General features: G+C 39.5%; 1 protein-coding gene across 1 annotated transcript in view; it reads left to right on the top strand.

Annotated features, from left to right (window-relative positions):
* Window positions 1–8,991: 8,991 nt before the first annotated feature.
* The window catches only part of BAZ1A (bromodomain adjacent to zinc finger domain 1A), an 83,440-nt gene continuing 75,585 nt past the window's right edge, over window positions 8,992–16,846 (top strand). The window contains exon 1 of the mRNA XM_037136061.2: window positions 8,992–9,104. Within this exon, the coding sequence (XP_036991956.2) occupies window positions 8,992–9,104 (113 nt within the window). The remainder of the gene's footprint in view (window positions 9,105–16,846) is intronic.

A 16,846-nucleotide genomic window follows, 5' to 3' on the forward strand; every position in this document is an offset into this window, starting at 1 on the left:
CCAGTCAGTCCTACATACCACACCCAGATTAATCTTTATAGAATGTCAGTTTGATGAGTCATTCCTCATCTCAAAAATCTTGAAGGAGCTGTGGTAGAGTCTGTAAGGAAACAGAAAGACCCTAGAGGAGCTCATGTTCCAGTGAGAATGGGTGCAGTTCACCAGAGAGAAGGCAAAGCTGATTTAGAGAAGGCTTCCCTGAGGAGTGACCAGAGAAAAGGATGGATGGGGAAGAAGGGTGGGAAACCCCAAGGTTGTGGGGAAAGAGGTGATGCCAAGGAGATTCTGGACAGTTCAGAGGGGTAGGAGGAGAACCAGGGGAGAGTCTACCACAGAGGCTGAGGGAGGAGAGGATGTCAAGAAGCAGAATGAATAAGGTGGACTCTTCCCTGGTGAGTCTATTGGATTTGGCAGTTAGGGGGACAGAATCAAGAGCAGTTTTAGGGGAGCATTAGGTAGCCCAGGTAGCTAAGAAAGGACTGGGAACCAAAAAGGCCCAATTAAGGGCTTTTATTCGAGGGGGGACACTTCGATCAAGTGGGCTAAGTATGGGCAGACTACACAGCAGCGAGGGAAAGGGTAGAAGGGTTTTTAAGGGTGTGTAGCAGACCCCCAGGGAGGGTGGGTCATGCTGCTAATCAGCCCCAGGTGTTTTGGGTATAGGTGTTTGCAAAGTCCTCTGACCAGGGATGGCTGATTCAGGGACAGAAAGTCCAGATTTATGAGCCTTGCCTCTGGGAAAAGCTGGAGGGACAGGGGAGGGGCAGTGAGGATTCAACTGGTTTCCAGCAGGATGCTGGCGGCTATGCCTCAGTTGCTTCTGGTAATAGGGCACCTCAAGGTCAAGTATTTAGCCGGTGACGCAAATGTTCCTTCTTTGTTCCAGCATACTTGGTGACTTAGATTTTCCAGGTCCCAGTACATTCCAACAGGGAGTATAGAGAGGCTATAGAGGGATGAGAAATAAAGAAGTAGAAACAAAGGACATAGGTTTCCTTTTTTAATCTTGGTTGAGAAAAAAGAACCTGTTGAAGATAGAGATGTACTTAATTTTTACCCCCACAGTAAAAGTGACTTGCACTAGATTATATAGCCCAAGGGCAGAGATCTCAGTGGTGAAGGGTAGCTTGCTACTAGAGGGACATTGACTGATGGAGCAAGATCCCTAAGTAGGTTTGAGGAGACAGACTCTAATGAGGGAAAAAAAGTCTTTGTCCATTTATAATCATTTCTTAATACATACATGCTGATATTGACTATATATATATTTTGGTTGTGTATGGTTAAGGTAATGATGCATTATGAAATGGTTAGATGAGTTTTTGCAACTTGAAGGGTAGCAGCAGGATAAATCATTAAAGGATAAATCATTACAAAAAATTCTAGAAGTAGGAGTTCCTAATAACCTCAGGTTGAAAGAGCAAAATCATTCCCTAAGGTTCAAAGGTATCTTTTACTATTGCCATGAAAATCAGCTGAGGATTAAGAATATTTTCTGACTGGCAACTGGATGTATTAGTTTTCTATTGCTGTTCTAACAAATACCAGAAATATAGCAGAGGTCAGAAGCCCAACACAGGTCCTACTGGGCAAAAATAAAGGTGTACGCAGGACTATGTTCTTTTCTGGAGGCCTCTAGGAGAGAGAATCCTTTCCTTTGCCTCTTTCAGCTTGTTTCTTGGAGACCAAAACATTCCTTGGTTTCTTTGTACCAACTCAGCAATCCCTAACTTTTCTTCAGTTATCCCATCTATCTCTAAGCACAGCCAGGCAAGGTTCTCCACTTTTAAGGACTTGACTGATTAGATTGGGCACACCAGGGATAATCCAGGCAAATCTCCCCATCTCAAAGGTCCTTACCCTTAATCACATCTGCAAGTTTCTTTTCCCATATAAGGTAACACAGTCACAAGTTCTCAGAATTAGACCATAGACAGACATCTTTGAGGTCTATTAATCTGCCTACCACACTGGAACTTGGGGTGAGGTCTTTATTTTAAGAGGGAAGTTTGAAATGGGAAAAAGAAAGATGTCTACTATTGGGGAATTTGGTTTTCACACTTGAAATGGGCAAGATGCTTGTTCTGGTAGGTGGACTGGTTCCTAGGTGTCAGGTATGTGGTGTCTAGATGCTATGAAGTTACTGAGAAACAGTTTATTGATAGCTTAGAGAGAAAGTAATCTCTTTTTCAACTAAGCAGATAACATTTTAGTTGTGCTAAGAAAATAAGAGGTGGGTATTTTGACCTAAACATTTAGACTAGAGAAATTAGGGTGTTAGTGTGACTCCTGGTTTCTAAGTGTGATGATAGAAACAGAAATAAAAGAGAGAAAACCACAACCATCTTATTTTATAGGCACCTGTAGCATTAAAATATGTTTCACTAAGAATTCTGACATTAGAATTTAGCAACAATATGTTCAGTACTGGGTTCTGAATTTCAACTATCGTAATTCTATCTCTTCATCCATAATTGCCCTGTAGTCTATGGATACATGCATTGCAATATGATGCTAGTTATTGGTATCAAAATTGATAATACTACAAGAGCTAACTGGTAAAAAAAGATATGGTCCTAATTATAGTACCATAAATTGGATATTATAAATATTAATTATTTAAATATTGCAAAAATACTATAAGAAAAATGAAATTACATAGTCTTTTTTAATAACAGGATTTGAATGCCTACTATGTTTCGGGCATTGTAGTAAATATTTTTAAAGATTTAAAAAGTTGCGTAGTAATATTTAAAATGGTATCTGATAGTAGGTTATAGCCTGAACCATAAAGGGAAGGTAAAAGAGGAACAAAAATATATTCCATTTTTCACTCCTGCGTAAATAAAATTGAGTCAATAAATGAGATGGCAAATATTAGTGCAACTTTTCTCTGATAGCTATTTTACTACACATAAACTGAAACTTAAAAACTAGTTTTGTAGTTGATAAAAATAAGAAAAGAATCCTGTAATTCCCATTTTAAAACCTACTTGTTCTTTATGCAACTCATTTTTTAAAACAATAATAAATCTATTTGCCTGAACATTAGTAGGATTTGTTCTGTAAATTGGTATATAACTAGTCATTAGTATAAACAATCTAGAGAGTTTTTTGGAAATGTTTAATCTACATTGTTTTCATGTTAAAATGACAGTAACCATCTGACTTGTATTTATTTCACTGTAATCAAAGTAAATTTGCATTTTATATATCTATCTAACCACTCGTCCATCCAACAAATGTGTATTGAATTCTTGTCACTGGAAAGGCACTATGCTACGTCCCTTAAAATATTTAACGCAGACATATTTTACTTCATGTTTGCAGTTCTAAACCCAGTTGTGAAAGACTCCATTACATCAGCTATCTGTCCTGACCTGCCTCTCTACTGTCTAATCTCTGAATCTTAAAAATTTTCATTCATCTTTCCACAATGGAAAACCTCCATTTCATCCTTGTCTCCAGGCAACTGTGCTCCCAGAGACAACCAGTGTGTTATTTTCCTGTATTAGCCTTTCAGCTGCATTTTATGTATCAAGCAAATATGTATCTATTAAACCCCATACATATTTTTCTGCATTTTGCTTTTTTTTAACTTCCTCATTCTTTCTTATATCTTCATACTATTCCATTGTATGGACATATCCTTATTTAATTATGAACATTTCCATTAATTTTAATATTATGCTATTCCAAAGTAAACAGTCTTCTATTAAAAAATTTGCAGGATATCTTCCTAAAGATTGAACTTCTGTGTGTACTTATAATTTGGGATCAATATTGCCAAATTGCTCAGAGGTTATGCCTGTTTCCCTGGACTTAGGCAACAGATGATGGTGATTTTTGCAAATCTGAAGGATGAAAATTGTCATCTTAATGTAGTTTTAATTTGGATTTCTTTCATTATGAGTGAGTTTAAGAATCTTTTTTGGATATTTTTAAAGCCATTTGTATTTCTTTTTCTCTTAGGTTACCATGATTTATGATTACTTATATAATAGAAAAATAGGAAATTATTTGTACATTAGGGAAATTAGCTCTTTGTTAGTGAGTTGCAAATAATTTTTATATTTGTATTCCAAGTTTGTGATAGCTTTTGTTGTGTAGAAATGTTTATTTTTATTTCATAGAGTTATCTTTATGAATTCTGGACTTTGTTATATTTAGGCTTTCCCCACTCTGAGATAATTCTTCATAGTTTCCTGTAGTACTTTTATAATTAACTTAAACATTCTTAATCATCACAAGTTCTAAATCATTTAGTGCATAGCATCAAGTTCCCTGTTTCAATGTATATCTGAGCTATATTAGCAAATCATCCCATGGAAATATAGAATAGCAATAAGGAGCCTGGACTCTGGAGTTGATAATTTGAGCTTTTCTGTTTCTGGCTGTATGACCTGGGCTGCATGCTACTTAACCTCTCTGAGCCTTTATGGCTTCATCTGTAAAGTGGAAATGATAAATAGTACTTAGTTTATTGTGAGAACTGCATGATGTGTTTCATTTAAAGTCCTTAGCATGGTGCTTGATAAGCTGGAAGCATTCATTAAATGTAAACTATTACTGTGATCATGATGATGGCCATAGACTATTCTTTCAACTCCTACTACCATGCCATAATTCATTATTTTAGTCACAAGGAGTTGAATTGAAAAATGCCTTCCAAATTTGCTGACATTAGCACTTCAGCATTAACACTCCCTTCTCCTCTAGAGAATACAGTAGTTCTCTACCATGGCAGTACATTAGAATCACCTGAGTCAAATTTTAAACTCCAAATGCCTAGGTCCCCACCCTGGAAAGTGTTTTAATTGGTCTAGTGTGTAGCCCAGACATTAGCATTGTTCAAAAACCCCTCTGGTGATTTCAATGGGCAGCTGAGATCTAGAATCACTATCCTAATATGAGGCCAATGATTTCAGATATGAAGGGAAACATACTAATTGCTTCTAAGAAACAATATATAGAAATGTTTTATAGTAAAATACCATAAACTATTTTGGAAAATATTAAAAAGAGAACATAGAAGGGTTGAAACAGGTATCAGAGATATTGAAGAAGAGAGTTACAAAGTTAAAGATATTCCTTGTATGTATTTATAAGACGTCTTTCTCAGGAGACCTTAGGGTAGCTTTAAATAGTTTTATAAATTCTACTTCGAAGTAAAGGGCAGTAAGTGTTTATACTTGTTAGATGTGTTAACTGAAGAATTTAATATTCTTACTACCCCCATTGCTTTCCTGGATAATTCTCAAAAATAAATTATATCTAAGCATGAATTATGTATCTTATTCCCTTACACATTTAGCAGTTTAGGAAGGATTTGGATTGGTATTTTAGCTCATTTATAGATACAATGTAGAATATATGAGAAAACAGATATTACTGAATCCAAAGAAAAAGCAGCATGGTATAGCAGGGGTCTCTAACCTTTTGGTGTCTCTGGGCCACACCAGAAGAGTTGTCTTGGGCCACACGTTAAATACACAAACGTGTGAGCAAGAAAAAGGTTTTAAGTAAATTTACCATTTTATGTTGGGTCACATTCATAGCCATCCTGGGCTGCATGCGGGTGGTAGACTGCAGGTTGGACACCTTTGAGAGAAACTGGACAAGGAGTCAGGAGGCCAGGAGTCAAGTTCCTGAGCTCCAGTTTACTCAGATGCAAAATGAGAGAAATGAGTTCCTAAAGGTTTCTTTCAGCTCTCTCACTAAGTGACCTAAATAAAGCCTTTCTTAGTAGAATACAGGAAAAGATTCTACATCAAGTTTTCAAAATATATGTAGCTCATAGTCTTGTTTTGTCATTAGCCATGTGAGGCAGCATACCTACCTTCTCAAGTATTAAACTGTCTTGATGATACTAGATTAATGCATGTCCTGCCTAACCAGCGTATTTACATTTTACATTTGATTATGGGTCATTATCTTCACCCAGAGGGGTCACTAATACAAAAGTACATCCAGAGGAGTGTACTTTTTTGAGGCCAGGATACATTTGTGTTATATTCCTCATATGAGCTAGTGCAGTGTCTTGGCACATGAAGGAGCCTCACAAATGTTTCATTGAATTAAGGTGCTAAAATTATTTTCTTTTTTTCTGTAATACTGTACCCTTCAGTTTGCATTATAATATTTCAACTTTTTTACACCATCCTATTACACAGTCATATTTCACAAGTGTCCTTTACTTTCTGAACACAGCATTAAGCTTTTCACTCTCCAAATCCTAGAAGTAGTAATTAATAAAGCAAGAAAGTAATCATGATACCAAAATAAAAAATAACGTATCCAGTAAGATTTTAGTAGTAAATGTGTAGGATAACTTAAAGAGAAGTGTTATTTTGAGGTAACACAGATATACTACCGATTTGGTCAAGTATTGAAAACACATCAAAACTAAACTTTTTAACATGTTAATTATAATTTTTTCAGGATTTTTAAAGATAATTTATTGGCTGTTAGCTTTAGACTACTTAACACTTTAGTTTAAAATGATTTATTACACAACACTTAAATGTATATCCAAGTAGCTTATGTATTATTGCAGAAGCAATAGGAAAATAGCATTGTTTTACTGTACACATGAAGAGAATTTTTGAAGTGAATTTTTAAAATTTAATTGTTCAAGTAGTTTCCTGTCTTTTACTCCCATCTCAGCCAACCCCCCCAGCCCTCCCCACCTCCCTTCCATTTCTACCCACGTTAATTATAATTTACTAAACTTATTCTGAGTTAACAAAGAACAACTATGTATATAACATTCCTTAAATGTCATAAATCATTAAAATGCATGTAACTCAATTGAGATACAATAGTACTCAAATGTGAATATAGTAGAAGGGAAATTGAGTATGAGAGTAGTTTCATGAAGTAAAATAAAATTTCAATTTTTAAGTTGGTATAACAACTGTTTAAAAATTTGTACTTAATAAAGTAAAATCAACATCATTATTTTTAATCATGAATTTAACAAAATTACTTTAAGTTTATCAAATAGTGAGATCTAAGAAATATCAATACTATCTATTCAGAGGAAATGTCATGTTTTTAGCTTAATAGTTAAGCTGGGATTTTGAATTGTGAGAATGTTTTAAAGATTGATCATTGTCCTTGTCCCCTTTTTGAGTCTACCTTCATGGGCTCTTGAAAGGAGTTTTAAAATGGTAACTCTTAGATTTGGATAGATTCCTTACATGTTCAGCTCCAATGCTCACATGTATTTAATTAGAAGATACAAAGATGATCCCATATTGTTTCTATAACTATGATCATTTCACAGTATTGGTAATAAGTTACATTCTTTGTTGGATGACTGTTCTTCAAACTTACTGTCTCCTAGACTTAGTCTTTCATGTTAGTCTGCAAATAAGCAGCTGTCGAGGGCAATAGCAAAAAAGACCATTTAAAACAAAGCTGGCAAACGTTTGGAGTTATTTGTAGTTTCAAAAATTCTTTTTAATGCAACTCACGTGTTATATGCATTAAAATTCACTTCACAAATGAAAATTACAAATATGGAAAAGTCACTTTCAGGGAAATTTCACTATTAAATTCATAATCTTTAAAATTCTGAGTGAATTAAATATTTACAAAACATTTTTCATGGTGTATTCTAGACATTACTCTTTAAAGGTGTGTTTTTTAGTTTTAAATATTTGGGGGAAGGGTGTCCAATAAGCATGACATTTTCTAACATATACTTTTTTGGTCTTTTTCTCTGCTAAATCTTCGAACTGCCCTAAGTATTAAAGAGAACTGCTGTCAACAAAGTTATTTTCTTTTCAAGATGGACGTTTACACAAGCAAAATATTGTTTTAGACACGAGAATTTCAATTTTGAAGATCAAAATACTTTTTATTCCGTATTCTTCATTCCATGTTTAAAATTCAAGTTAAATCTTAATTGTCATGGTTTTCCCATCATGTAACAAGCGATGGTGCCAGACTTGATGATGAAGGCTCTACTTTGTTAGCCTTGTGTTTATGAAACCCGAGTGCTTTCTCTAGATCTTTTGGCTGATAATCTCAAACATGGAGGATGCTTCTGATTCTTCACAAGGGGTTGCTCCATTAATTAATAATGTAGCTCTCCCAGGCTTTCCGCCGTCTCTTCCTGTATCTGTGACAAGCTGTAAAAGTCATCGAGTAGCCAATAAAAAGGTAGAAGCGAGAAGTGAAAAGCTCCTCCCAACAGCTCTTCCTCCTTCTGAGCCGAAAGTAGATCAGAAACTTCCCAGGAGCTCGGAGAGGCGGGGAAGTGGCGGTGGGACGCGATCCCCCGCGCAGAGCCAGGCCGTGGCAGCTGGAGAAGCGGCGGCTGGTGGCGAGGCGGGGCCCGCAAGAGGCGACCCCCTGGGAGGACAGAGCCTCCCCTCGCTGCCCTTGTAGCTGAGAAAGTGGAGAAGTGGCAGTCGGCGTGCTCGCAGGTGAGGGGCTCCGTGTAGTCGCTCGGGAGCTGGCCAGTGCCGGCAAGGAAGTAGGCGAGCCGGGGAACAAAGCGGAGCGGTGCCAGGGTCCTCCCGCGGAGAGCTGCCCCGCGGCACGGGTCCGCCGGCTGCTCCGCGAGCACGTTGTGAGCTGGCGGCGGCTGCGGGCGGGGAGCCGGCGCTGGGGGAGGGGGGCGCTGGGGGAGGGGGCCTCGGCAGCTCCCGCACCACCGCCGGCCAGTCCTCCGCGGGGTGTCCCGCCCCATTGTGAGCCCGCAAACCGGCGTGCGGAGGTGGGGCGCGCGGGGAGGGCAGAGGCTGCGGTGGTTCAGCTTGCTCAACACCGGGGCAGCGACAGGAGCGACCTCGGCTCAGGTGGCAGCCGTGGAGTGTCGGTCACACAAAAGACAGTCGAGTTTCCCCGACGCGCGGACCGGCCCATGCCACCGCCGATCGCTCTCCACCTTACCGGCTTTCCTTTCCCTCCAATTTTGATAGGGAAGCGGGGCGGACGCGGGCGGCCGAACGTCAGAGTGAGTCCGTGGTCGGACAGGAGATGCCGCTGCTACACCGAAAGCCGTTTGTGAGACAGAAGCCGCCCGCGGACCTGCGGCCCGACGAGGAAGTTTTCTACTGTAAAGTCACCAACGAGATCTTCCGCCACTACGAGTAAGGACCGAGCCGGCGCGCGCGGGGCGGGGGAGGGGAGGGGAAGGGGGGCGGGTTGCGAGGGAGTGCGGGACGGACTCCCTCCCCAGCGCCCTTTTGTCTCTCTCCCTTTCCTCCAGCCTTGGCTTCTGGCGGGGAGGCTTGAAAGTGCCGGGTAGCCGTGGGCCCCCGTTTCTCTGTCCCTGACCCCGACCCGGTGCCTTCGAGGGCCCCCCGGGCGGCCCGACAGGCAGTGGAGCACGTGGGGTTGAGCGGGCAGGGGCGAGGAGGCTGGGGTCCCGCTGCGGACCGCCTCTGGCCGCGGCTGCCCCCCGCTGCCCGGCGGGGGGAAACTCCCCGCCTCCCCTCCCCGCTGCGGCCACACGCGTACTCCCGGGCCAGTTCCGGGATCCCCGCCGGGCGGCGGAGGGGATCCCCGCTCGGGTCAGTGGCGACGGGCCGTCGTCCCCCGGCCCGGAGAGGGAATCCCCGCCCCCGGGGCCAGGAAACAGCCGGGCAGGGCGTCGTTTTCTCGGACTGTTGGGGAGCCCGACACTGGAGCTGCCTGGGGTAGAGGCGGGAGGGAGCGGAGATGAGAGTCTGGGAAGGAGGGGGCTGGCCACGGGCCCTGCAGCCCGGGACAAGACTGTCCCCCAGCGGCCTCCGGTCTGGTGCGGCTAGGCCTCGGAGTCTGGGACGCGAGCCGTGCGCTCTGTCACCGCCTCTTCTGGGTGACTAACTCCCGGTCTCGGGGAGCTCCGCGTCTCCGCCCCGGGAGACCGGGTGAGGAAGGAGTCGGAGCTGGGCGGGGGAAGGGGAGGAGTAGAGAGCGGGGCCCTGGGCGCACCCGGTTTTCACTTTCGCGCTGCGCTGAGGGGCAAGATGGGAGCTGGGGGGAGGGGGTTAAGAGAAGTTCAACGCCAGCCTCAGCCAGTCTCTTTTTTATCCCCTTGCGCATGTGGGCTGCCTGACATGTGCCATTCGCTATTGTTTTGATAAGAATCCGGAGCTGCTGCGTGTGTAGTTTCAACCCCTAAATTTTCAGTCCTTCGCTTGGTTTATCCAAAGAGACCCTGTTGTCCTGCTGTTTGAAGCGCCAAACAGGGAGGTGCTTCAGAGATATCCTGTGTTTTAAACACAGTATCTCCGAGAGAGAACCTGAATTGATACTAAAACAGCCTGATTCTCTCTCTTTTTAAAATGTTTTATCGTTTCCATTCAGAAGGAATCCTTTGTGACTGAGAAACCAAGTGTTACAACAACCAAATAAATTGTGTGTGGGATGCATCTTTTCTGAGTGGGGGCATGATCCAGGGAGTGCTTTTAGCCAAACTGCACCTGTCTGAGAAATGAATACATAAGAAAGTTAGAAAAGTCAGTTCCTTTGAGCTGTTAAGTAAGCCTTTTTCTTCAGCTCCACGGAAGGAGTTACACAAGGATATGTTAGATCTAGAGAAGTTTTTCAGCAGATACTTCTTTAAAATAGGAGTGCACATCTAACTCTGCTCCTGTACAGACTTGTTTTATTACTTGTAACTACTTAAGTGAATTTGGATTAGGTAACTTGACAAGGATGATGCCTTATTTCTTTTTTAAATTTAAGTTAAAATCTTTGGTAATAATCCCCCCCAATTTTTTAAAGTGTACTTAAGAGTACCAACAAAATATGAAACAGGCTTAGGTTTCAAAATGCTCTGTCCTTTGATATAAGCAATCTTTTTAAGTGGATCTTCTCAACTTTATCAGGGAGACTGAACTTGGATGTTATCTTTTTAAATTAAATAGCGTTAATATAATTTGGTTCTTGATGATTTACATAATCATGGAGAAATCTGAAATGCTGAAATAAAGGAAGAGATTTTTGGTATTCCCAGTCTACTACCTTCCATTAAGATTAAGGAACTGTGTCTTTTGTAGCCTTATGACATTGTTTTTTTTTTTAAAAACTATTTTGATGGGCTTAGGTTTGGGGAAATTACAAGCAGTTCAGGAGATTTGATTTGCTTGGGAGCAAAGATATTTAACCATTTACCTTAAAGCAGAACTACTGGTATTCTTGGGTATTAATCTTTAGGACTCTGTTGGCAAAATTGGAAAAATGTAATTGTGTTAAATTTTGTATTACTTTATCTTTCTCTTAGATAATTATAATAAGATCTTTACAAAAAAAATGTTTTCACTGTGGATGGTATTGTATATGATTGTCTGCACTGTTGTGATAATCTGACCCTTGCCACAAGTCTGGAGAAACTATGATGGAAACCTCTGTTTTCACTCATTCATTAAATAACCATTTGGTTTATGTGAATTTGTTTGAAGATTATCCTTTAAGTGTATTATCTTGAATTTCTTTTATATTTGTCTGCAGACCCCTCTGCTTACCTATTCGCTCATTTTTGGTTTTGGGGGTTTTTTTAATTTCTTGATTGTAACTTTCTCTACAGTCAATATCAAAGAGATTTTCTGTACTGCCCAGCTTTGTTCACTTCCCGACACAATGCAAAGTACCTTTTACCCTTAATTCTGGTTAGTGGAGGTTGCTAGCGACGGTTTAATAGCCACATACTTTTTCTGTCTTTATCTTACTTAATATTACAGTATCATACTTCCTCCTTTGTGCGTCTAGGCAGCAGTGATCACCCCCTCCATTTTATCTAGTCTAACATCTGCTGTTATTGCACTGCAATGCAATGTATATGTTGCCTCACATTTTCTCTTTTCCTACACCCTGAATTCTTCAAGACAGGAACTACAACCAGGATAGATGTTTAGTGATTTTTGTACACAAACTCCTTTATTTTGGTTGTTTGAACTACATGCTCTTTAACTAATTGCTAACTCTTTTTTTTGACCTGCTTTTCATAAGTAAAGAAGACATGTTAAAAGTAGCACATTAACTGTAGGCAAATGCATAAACTGAAGTGCAAAAGAATTAAATTGGTCAACTATTTTACAATATACAGAAGAATTAACGTAAAATGCATTAAAGACTTGAATGTAAGAACTGAAGCCATAAGACTCCTAGAAGGAAACATAGGTGATTCAGTCCTTGATATCAGTTTTGGTGATGATTTTTAAAATTTGACATCAATAGCAAAAATAAGCAGTGATTTGACTAAAATAAGTCAAATAAGTAGGTTTGACTACATCAAACTAAAAAGCTTCTGCATAGCAAAGGAAATCATCAAAAATCAAAAGGCAACCTACTGAATAGGAGAAAGTATTTGCAAATCATACAATAAGTGATTAATTTCCAAAATATAGAAAGAACCAATAGCAAAAAACTCAATAGCAAAAAACCATACAATCCAATTTAAAAAAATGGGCAGATCTGAATAGATATTTTTCCAAAGAAGACATACCAAGGAACATGAAGAGATGCTTTACATCATTAGGCAAAAGCAAATCAGAACTGTAATGATTATCACCTAACACCTATTAGAATAGCTGTTATCAAAAAGAATAGAAATAACGAGTATCGGTAAGGATGTAGAGAAGAGGGAACCTATGGAAAACAGTGTGGAGGTTCCTCGAAAAAAATTAAAAATAGAATTAACCATAGGATCTACCAATTCCACTTCTGGGTATCTATGTGAGGAAAACAAAAACATTAATTGGAAAAGATATATGCATCCCTTGCCCTGACCAGCGTGGCTCAGTTGGTTGGAAGTCATCCCATGAAGCAAAAGGTCACAGGTTTGATTCCTGGTCAGGGCGTGTGCCTGGGTTGCGGGTTCAGTCCCTTGCCTGGGTACATGTAAGTGGCAACCAATTGATGTCTCTCATCAACGTTTCCCTCCTTCTCTTTCTTCCTCCTTTCCCCTCTAAAAAGAAATCTTTAAACAAAAGATAATAGGCATCCCCCCTGTTCATTATGGTATTAGTTACAATAACCAAGATATGAAAACAACCAAATTGTCCATTAGTGGTGATATATACACTGGGATAGCTTTTCTCACCAGGTGGTCTTTCAAAAGGCTAAGCTGGGTTTCTTCACCTGCTGGTCTCAGGGTTCCAACGGGCTGAGAGCAAAAGTCTCTCAATGTCATTTCTGTATTTTATTGGTCAAAGCCAGTATCAAGGCTGGCCCAGACTCAAGGAGTGGTAAAATAGACTCCACATCTTGTAAGAAGAGTATCCAAGTCATATTCCTAAGGAGCCTGCATACTTTCACCCTTTTTGCAAAGTCTACTACAAAGCATTTGATAAGATTCCATACTTAGGTCATCATAGATTTTCGGATCTTCAGTTAATCCCCCTTCCCAGTAACAAACTTTCTCTTCAAAGATTCTCAAGTCTTTTATGTGTTCCTCTGATGTTGTTCCTCTACCATACTGATTATTCTCCTGTGTGTTCTACCCTATTTAATTTTCATATTGACTGCTCATGAAAGATACTACTCTAATTTTACAGAAGGGGAGCTTGATTCAATAAGCTTGTATAACTTAACCCAAACTCACATTCTACAGGTAGTAAAGCTGAGATTCAAACACTTTCCTCTCTCCTTTCCATTCATATATGCACTTTTCCTGTCTACACACCAAAAAAAATTAATGACTGCCAATGAGAATACATTAGTTTATTCCTTTTTTAAAAAGATTTTTTAATGTATTTATTTTCAGACAGAGGGGAATGAAAGCAGGGAAATATCAATGTGTGGTTGCCTCTTCTGCACCCCCTCCTGGGGACCTGGCCCACAAGCCAGGCATGTGCCGTGACTGGGAAGCAAACTGGCAATCCTTTGGTTCGCAGGCCGGCACTCAATCCACTGAGCCAAACCAGCCAGGGCCATTTGTTTATTCTTCATACCATATTTCAGAGAGTTTTTGGCGATGCTGAGATAATTTGTCCCTATAATGAGAAATGAGTGTGTATGTGCAACACAATCGCGCATGTGCTATGGGAATCGGTGTAATGGGAGCACAGAAAATTGAGCTGGTAACTACCGTGGAGGTGAGAAAACCCCCAATTAGGAATTGGAGCTGTCAAGACACAGGATGAGGGAAAAGGGCATTCTAGGCAGAGAATGCTCTGAAGAATACTTTTTAAGCAGAGAAAACTATAAAAAGGCACAGAAATGTGAATTTGCAGTTCTTTTGAAATTCACCTTTTTTATATTCATTATTGTTAAGCTAGGACATTTGTTAACCTAGTATAAAGTTTCCCATGTTGATTTCTAGTTAAGATTTTATTCTCCACATTTAAAAACTTTTTTATTGCTATTCCTCACCTTAGTGTCATCTGTAGCTTTTCAGAGCCTGGTTTGTATGTCGTCATTATTTAAGTCTGTCTGATAGCACTAAGTAAAATGCAAAAGTAATATTTCACTAGTTTTTTACACTTTTAAATAGTCAAAACTTTTACCTGATTATTTATTGGGTTGGCCAAAATGTCCATTTAGGTTTTTTTTCTGTAAAATCAAAGACACATTTTTTATTTTCACCAATAACTTGATTGATTTGGATATTTTGAGTATGTCAGCTATCTTCCACATCGTATAATGTTGATTGTTCTCAGTTAATGTCTCCATTTGATCTCCATCAACTTCAGCTGGTCTGCCTGACTGTGGCACATTATCCAGTGAGAAATCTCTAGCACAAAACTTCACAAACCACTTTTGACACATTTGATCTGTCACAGAACCTTCTCCATACACTGCACAAATCTTTTTTTGTGTGTTTCAGTTGTCTTTTTAACTTTCTTAAAATAATAAAGCATAATATGCTGAAAATACTACATATTTTCTTCCATCTTCAATATTAAAATGGCTACACCAAAATTCACCAGTTTTGATAGTTTTTAAAAAATGCTCACTGATATGATAGCTGTCGCAATACAATAACAAAATTGTTTTGAAAGAAGTTAAAGACAACTAAGTGCTACTAGAGCCATCTCATGGGGAAAAAATCAAACTTTTTGGCCACCCAATAATAATCTATACTAGCTTAAATGTATATTCGTAAAAAACAGCACTTTGTATTTATCAGTTTTTACTTATGATAGTAAAATGTGCTTGTAACGGTTTCATTTTATAACATAGAAATTGAATAAGCACTATAACCTACCCCCTAGAGCACAGGTGGCAAACACAAGGCCCACGGCTGCATCTGGCCCTCCACCTTGTTTTAATCAGGCCTGGCCAAAGTCTCACTTAACTGTTAAAGAGTAGTTACATTTATACAGTTTGAAAATTACGTTCAGCGCTTTGAAGGCAACCACGAGTCTGATGTAGCCCCCGGTGAAAATGAATTTGACACCCTTGCCCTAGAGTTTAGTATTATTAACAAAATGCTACACTTTTGAGTGGGTATGATTAATGAGTAAAGAGCAGAATTAAAAAGTGGGAGAAAGTGAAGGTATGTAATATTAGAAATGGGGCCATGCTCGGATGGGGTAATCAATAGGAAAAATTGCCTTTTACCCCCCTTGCATTAAAATTGCCATTGTGGTAGTATGCTCTGCCGCTCTCCTCCTGAGGGTAGATCTTTGTGTACAGCAGGGCTATAATATAACAACAGCTTTGTAGAGTGGATAGACACAAAGGAAACAAACGGTACAAACGCTTTGCAGGAGGTGGTAGCAACCTGCTGTAGAAGGGCAGCTGTAAGTCACTGGTTACTGACTATCCAATATTTCTGCCTGGCAACATAGTTTGGTAGAGATTTCTGGCATTCGTGCCATTGCTCTCCTTGTTATTTTGAATAGTGTCAACAAGCCGTAGTGTTTATTGCAGCTCAGTATATAAAGTCTGTTCCCCTGCATTGGCACCTAATACCTGTATACCAAATACCTCAGGCTACCAAATACCGAACTGCTATGGCTAGAGCTGTGCTGTCCAATACAGGAGCCATTATTTGGCATGAAGGTTAGTAAGAACTTGAAATGTATTAGAATGAAGATGTGCAATAATGCCCTGGCTGGTGTGGCTTAGTGGGTTAAGTGTCAGCCTGAGAACCAAAGGGTCACCAGTTCAATTCCCAGTCAGGGCACATGCCTGGCTTGTGGACCAGGTCCCCAGTAGGGGGTGCAGAACACCCTACTGGGGCACCATACATTGATGTTTCTGTCCCTCTCTCCCTTCCCTTCCCTCTCTATAAAAATAAAATAAAAAATAGATGTGCAATAAGTTTAAGATACATACTAGACTTTGAAGACCAAGTACCCCCAAAATGTAAAATAATTCAATATTGATTACATATTGAAATGAAATTATTTTGGGATATATTGGGTAAAATAAAATATAAAATTAATTTTTTAAATGTTGCCACTGGAACATTTTATATTACATGTATGGCTAGCATTCTATTTCTATTACCACTGTTTTAGAGACTATTTAATATGGAAAGTCTCTAAATTTGAGGTTTGTTTTTCTTAAACAGTACTGTAGTTTGAATTACTAGAAGTATATATACAATGTCATGTACTAACTATGTGTTGGCTTGGGAAGCTAAGTCTTAGAGATATGTTTGTTTCTATAGAAAAAAGTTTAAAATCTATAAAGTTATCTAAGTGAACTGCAGTTTTAGGCAGTATAACAAGTAAATAAAACCTCTTTTAAGATCTATCCATTCATTTTATTCTGTACTATGGATAACCACCTATTGGATATCTCTTGCCTCCCTCTTAGCTAATACGTTTTTTATCTGTCATAGATTTTGTTGCTTATAAGAAAGAACCAGATTATATTCCTTTTTTCTCTCTGGCATTTCTTGCTTTGGCTATGTTTTCTTTAAAACCCTAACTCTTTAGTGTTGCTTCCTTTA

The sequence above is a fragment of the Artibeus jamaicensis genome, unplaced genomic scaffold (assembly GCF_021234435.1).
Source record: "Artibeus jamaicensis isolate MK-2021 breed Jamaican fruit bat unplaced genomic scaffold, CSHL_Jam_final contig_3150, whole genome shotgun sequence".
NCBI lineage: Eukaryota > Metazoa > Chordata > Mammalia > Chiroptera > Phyllostomidae > Artibeus > Artibeus jamaicensis.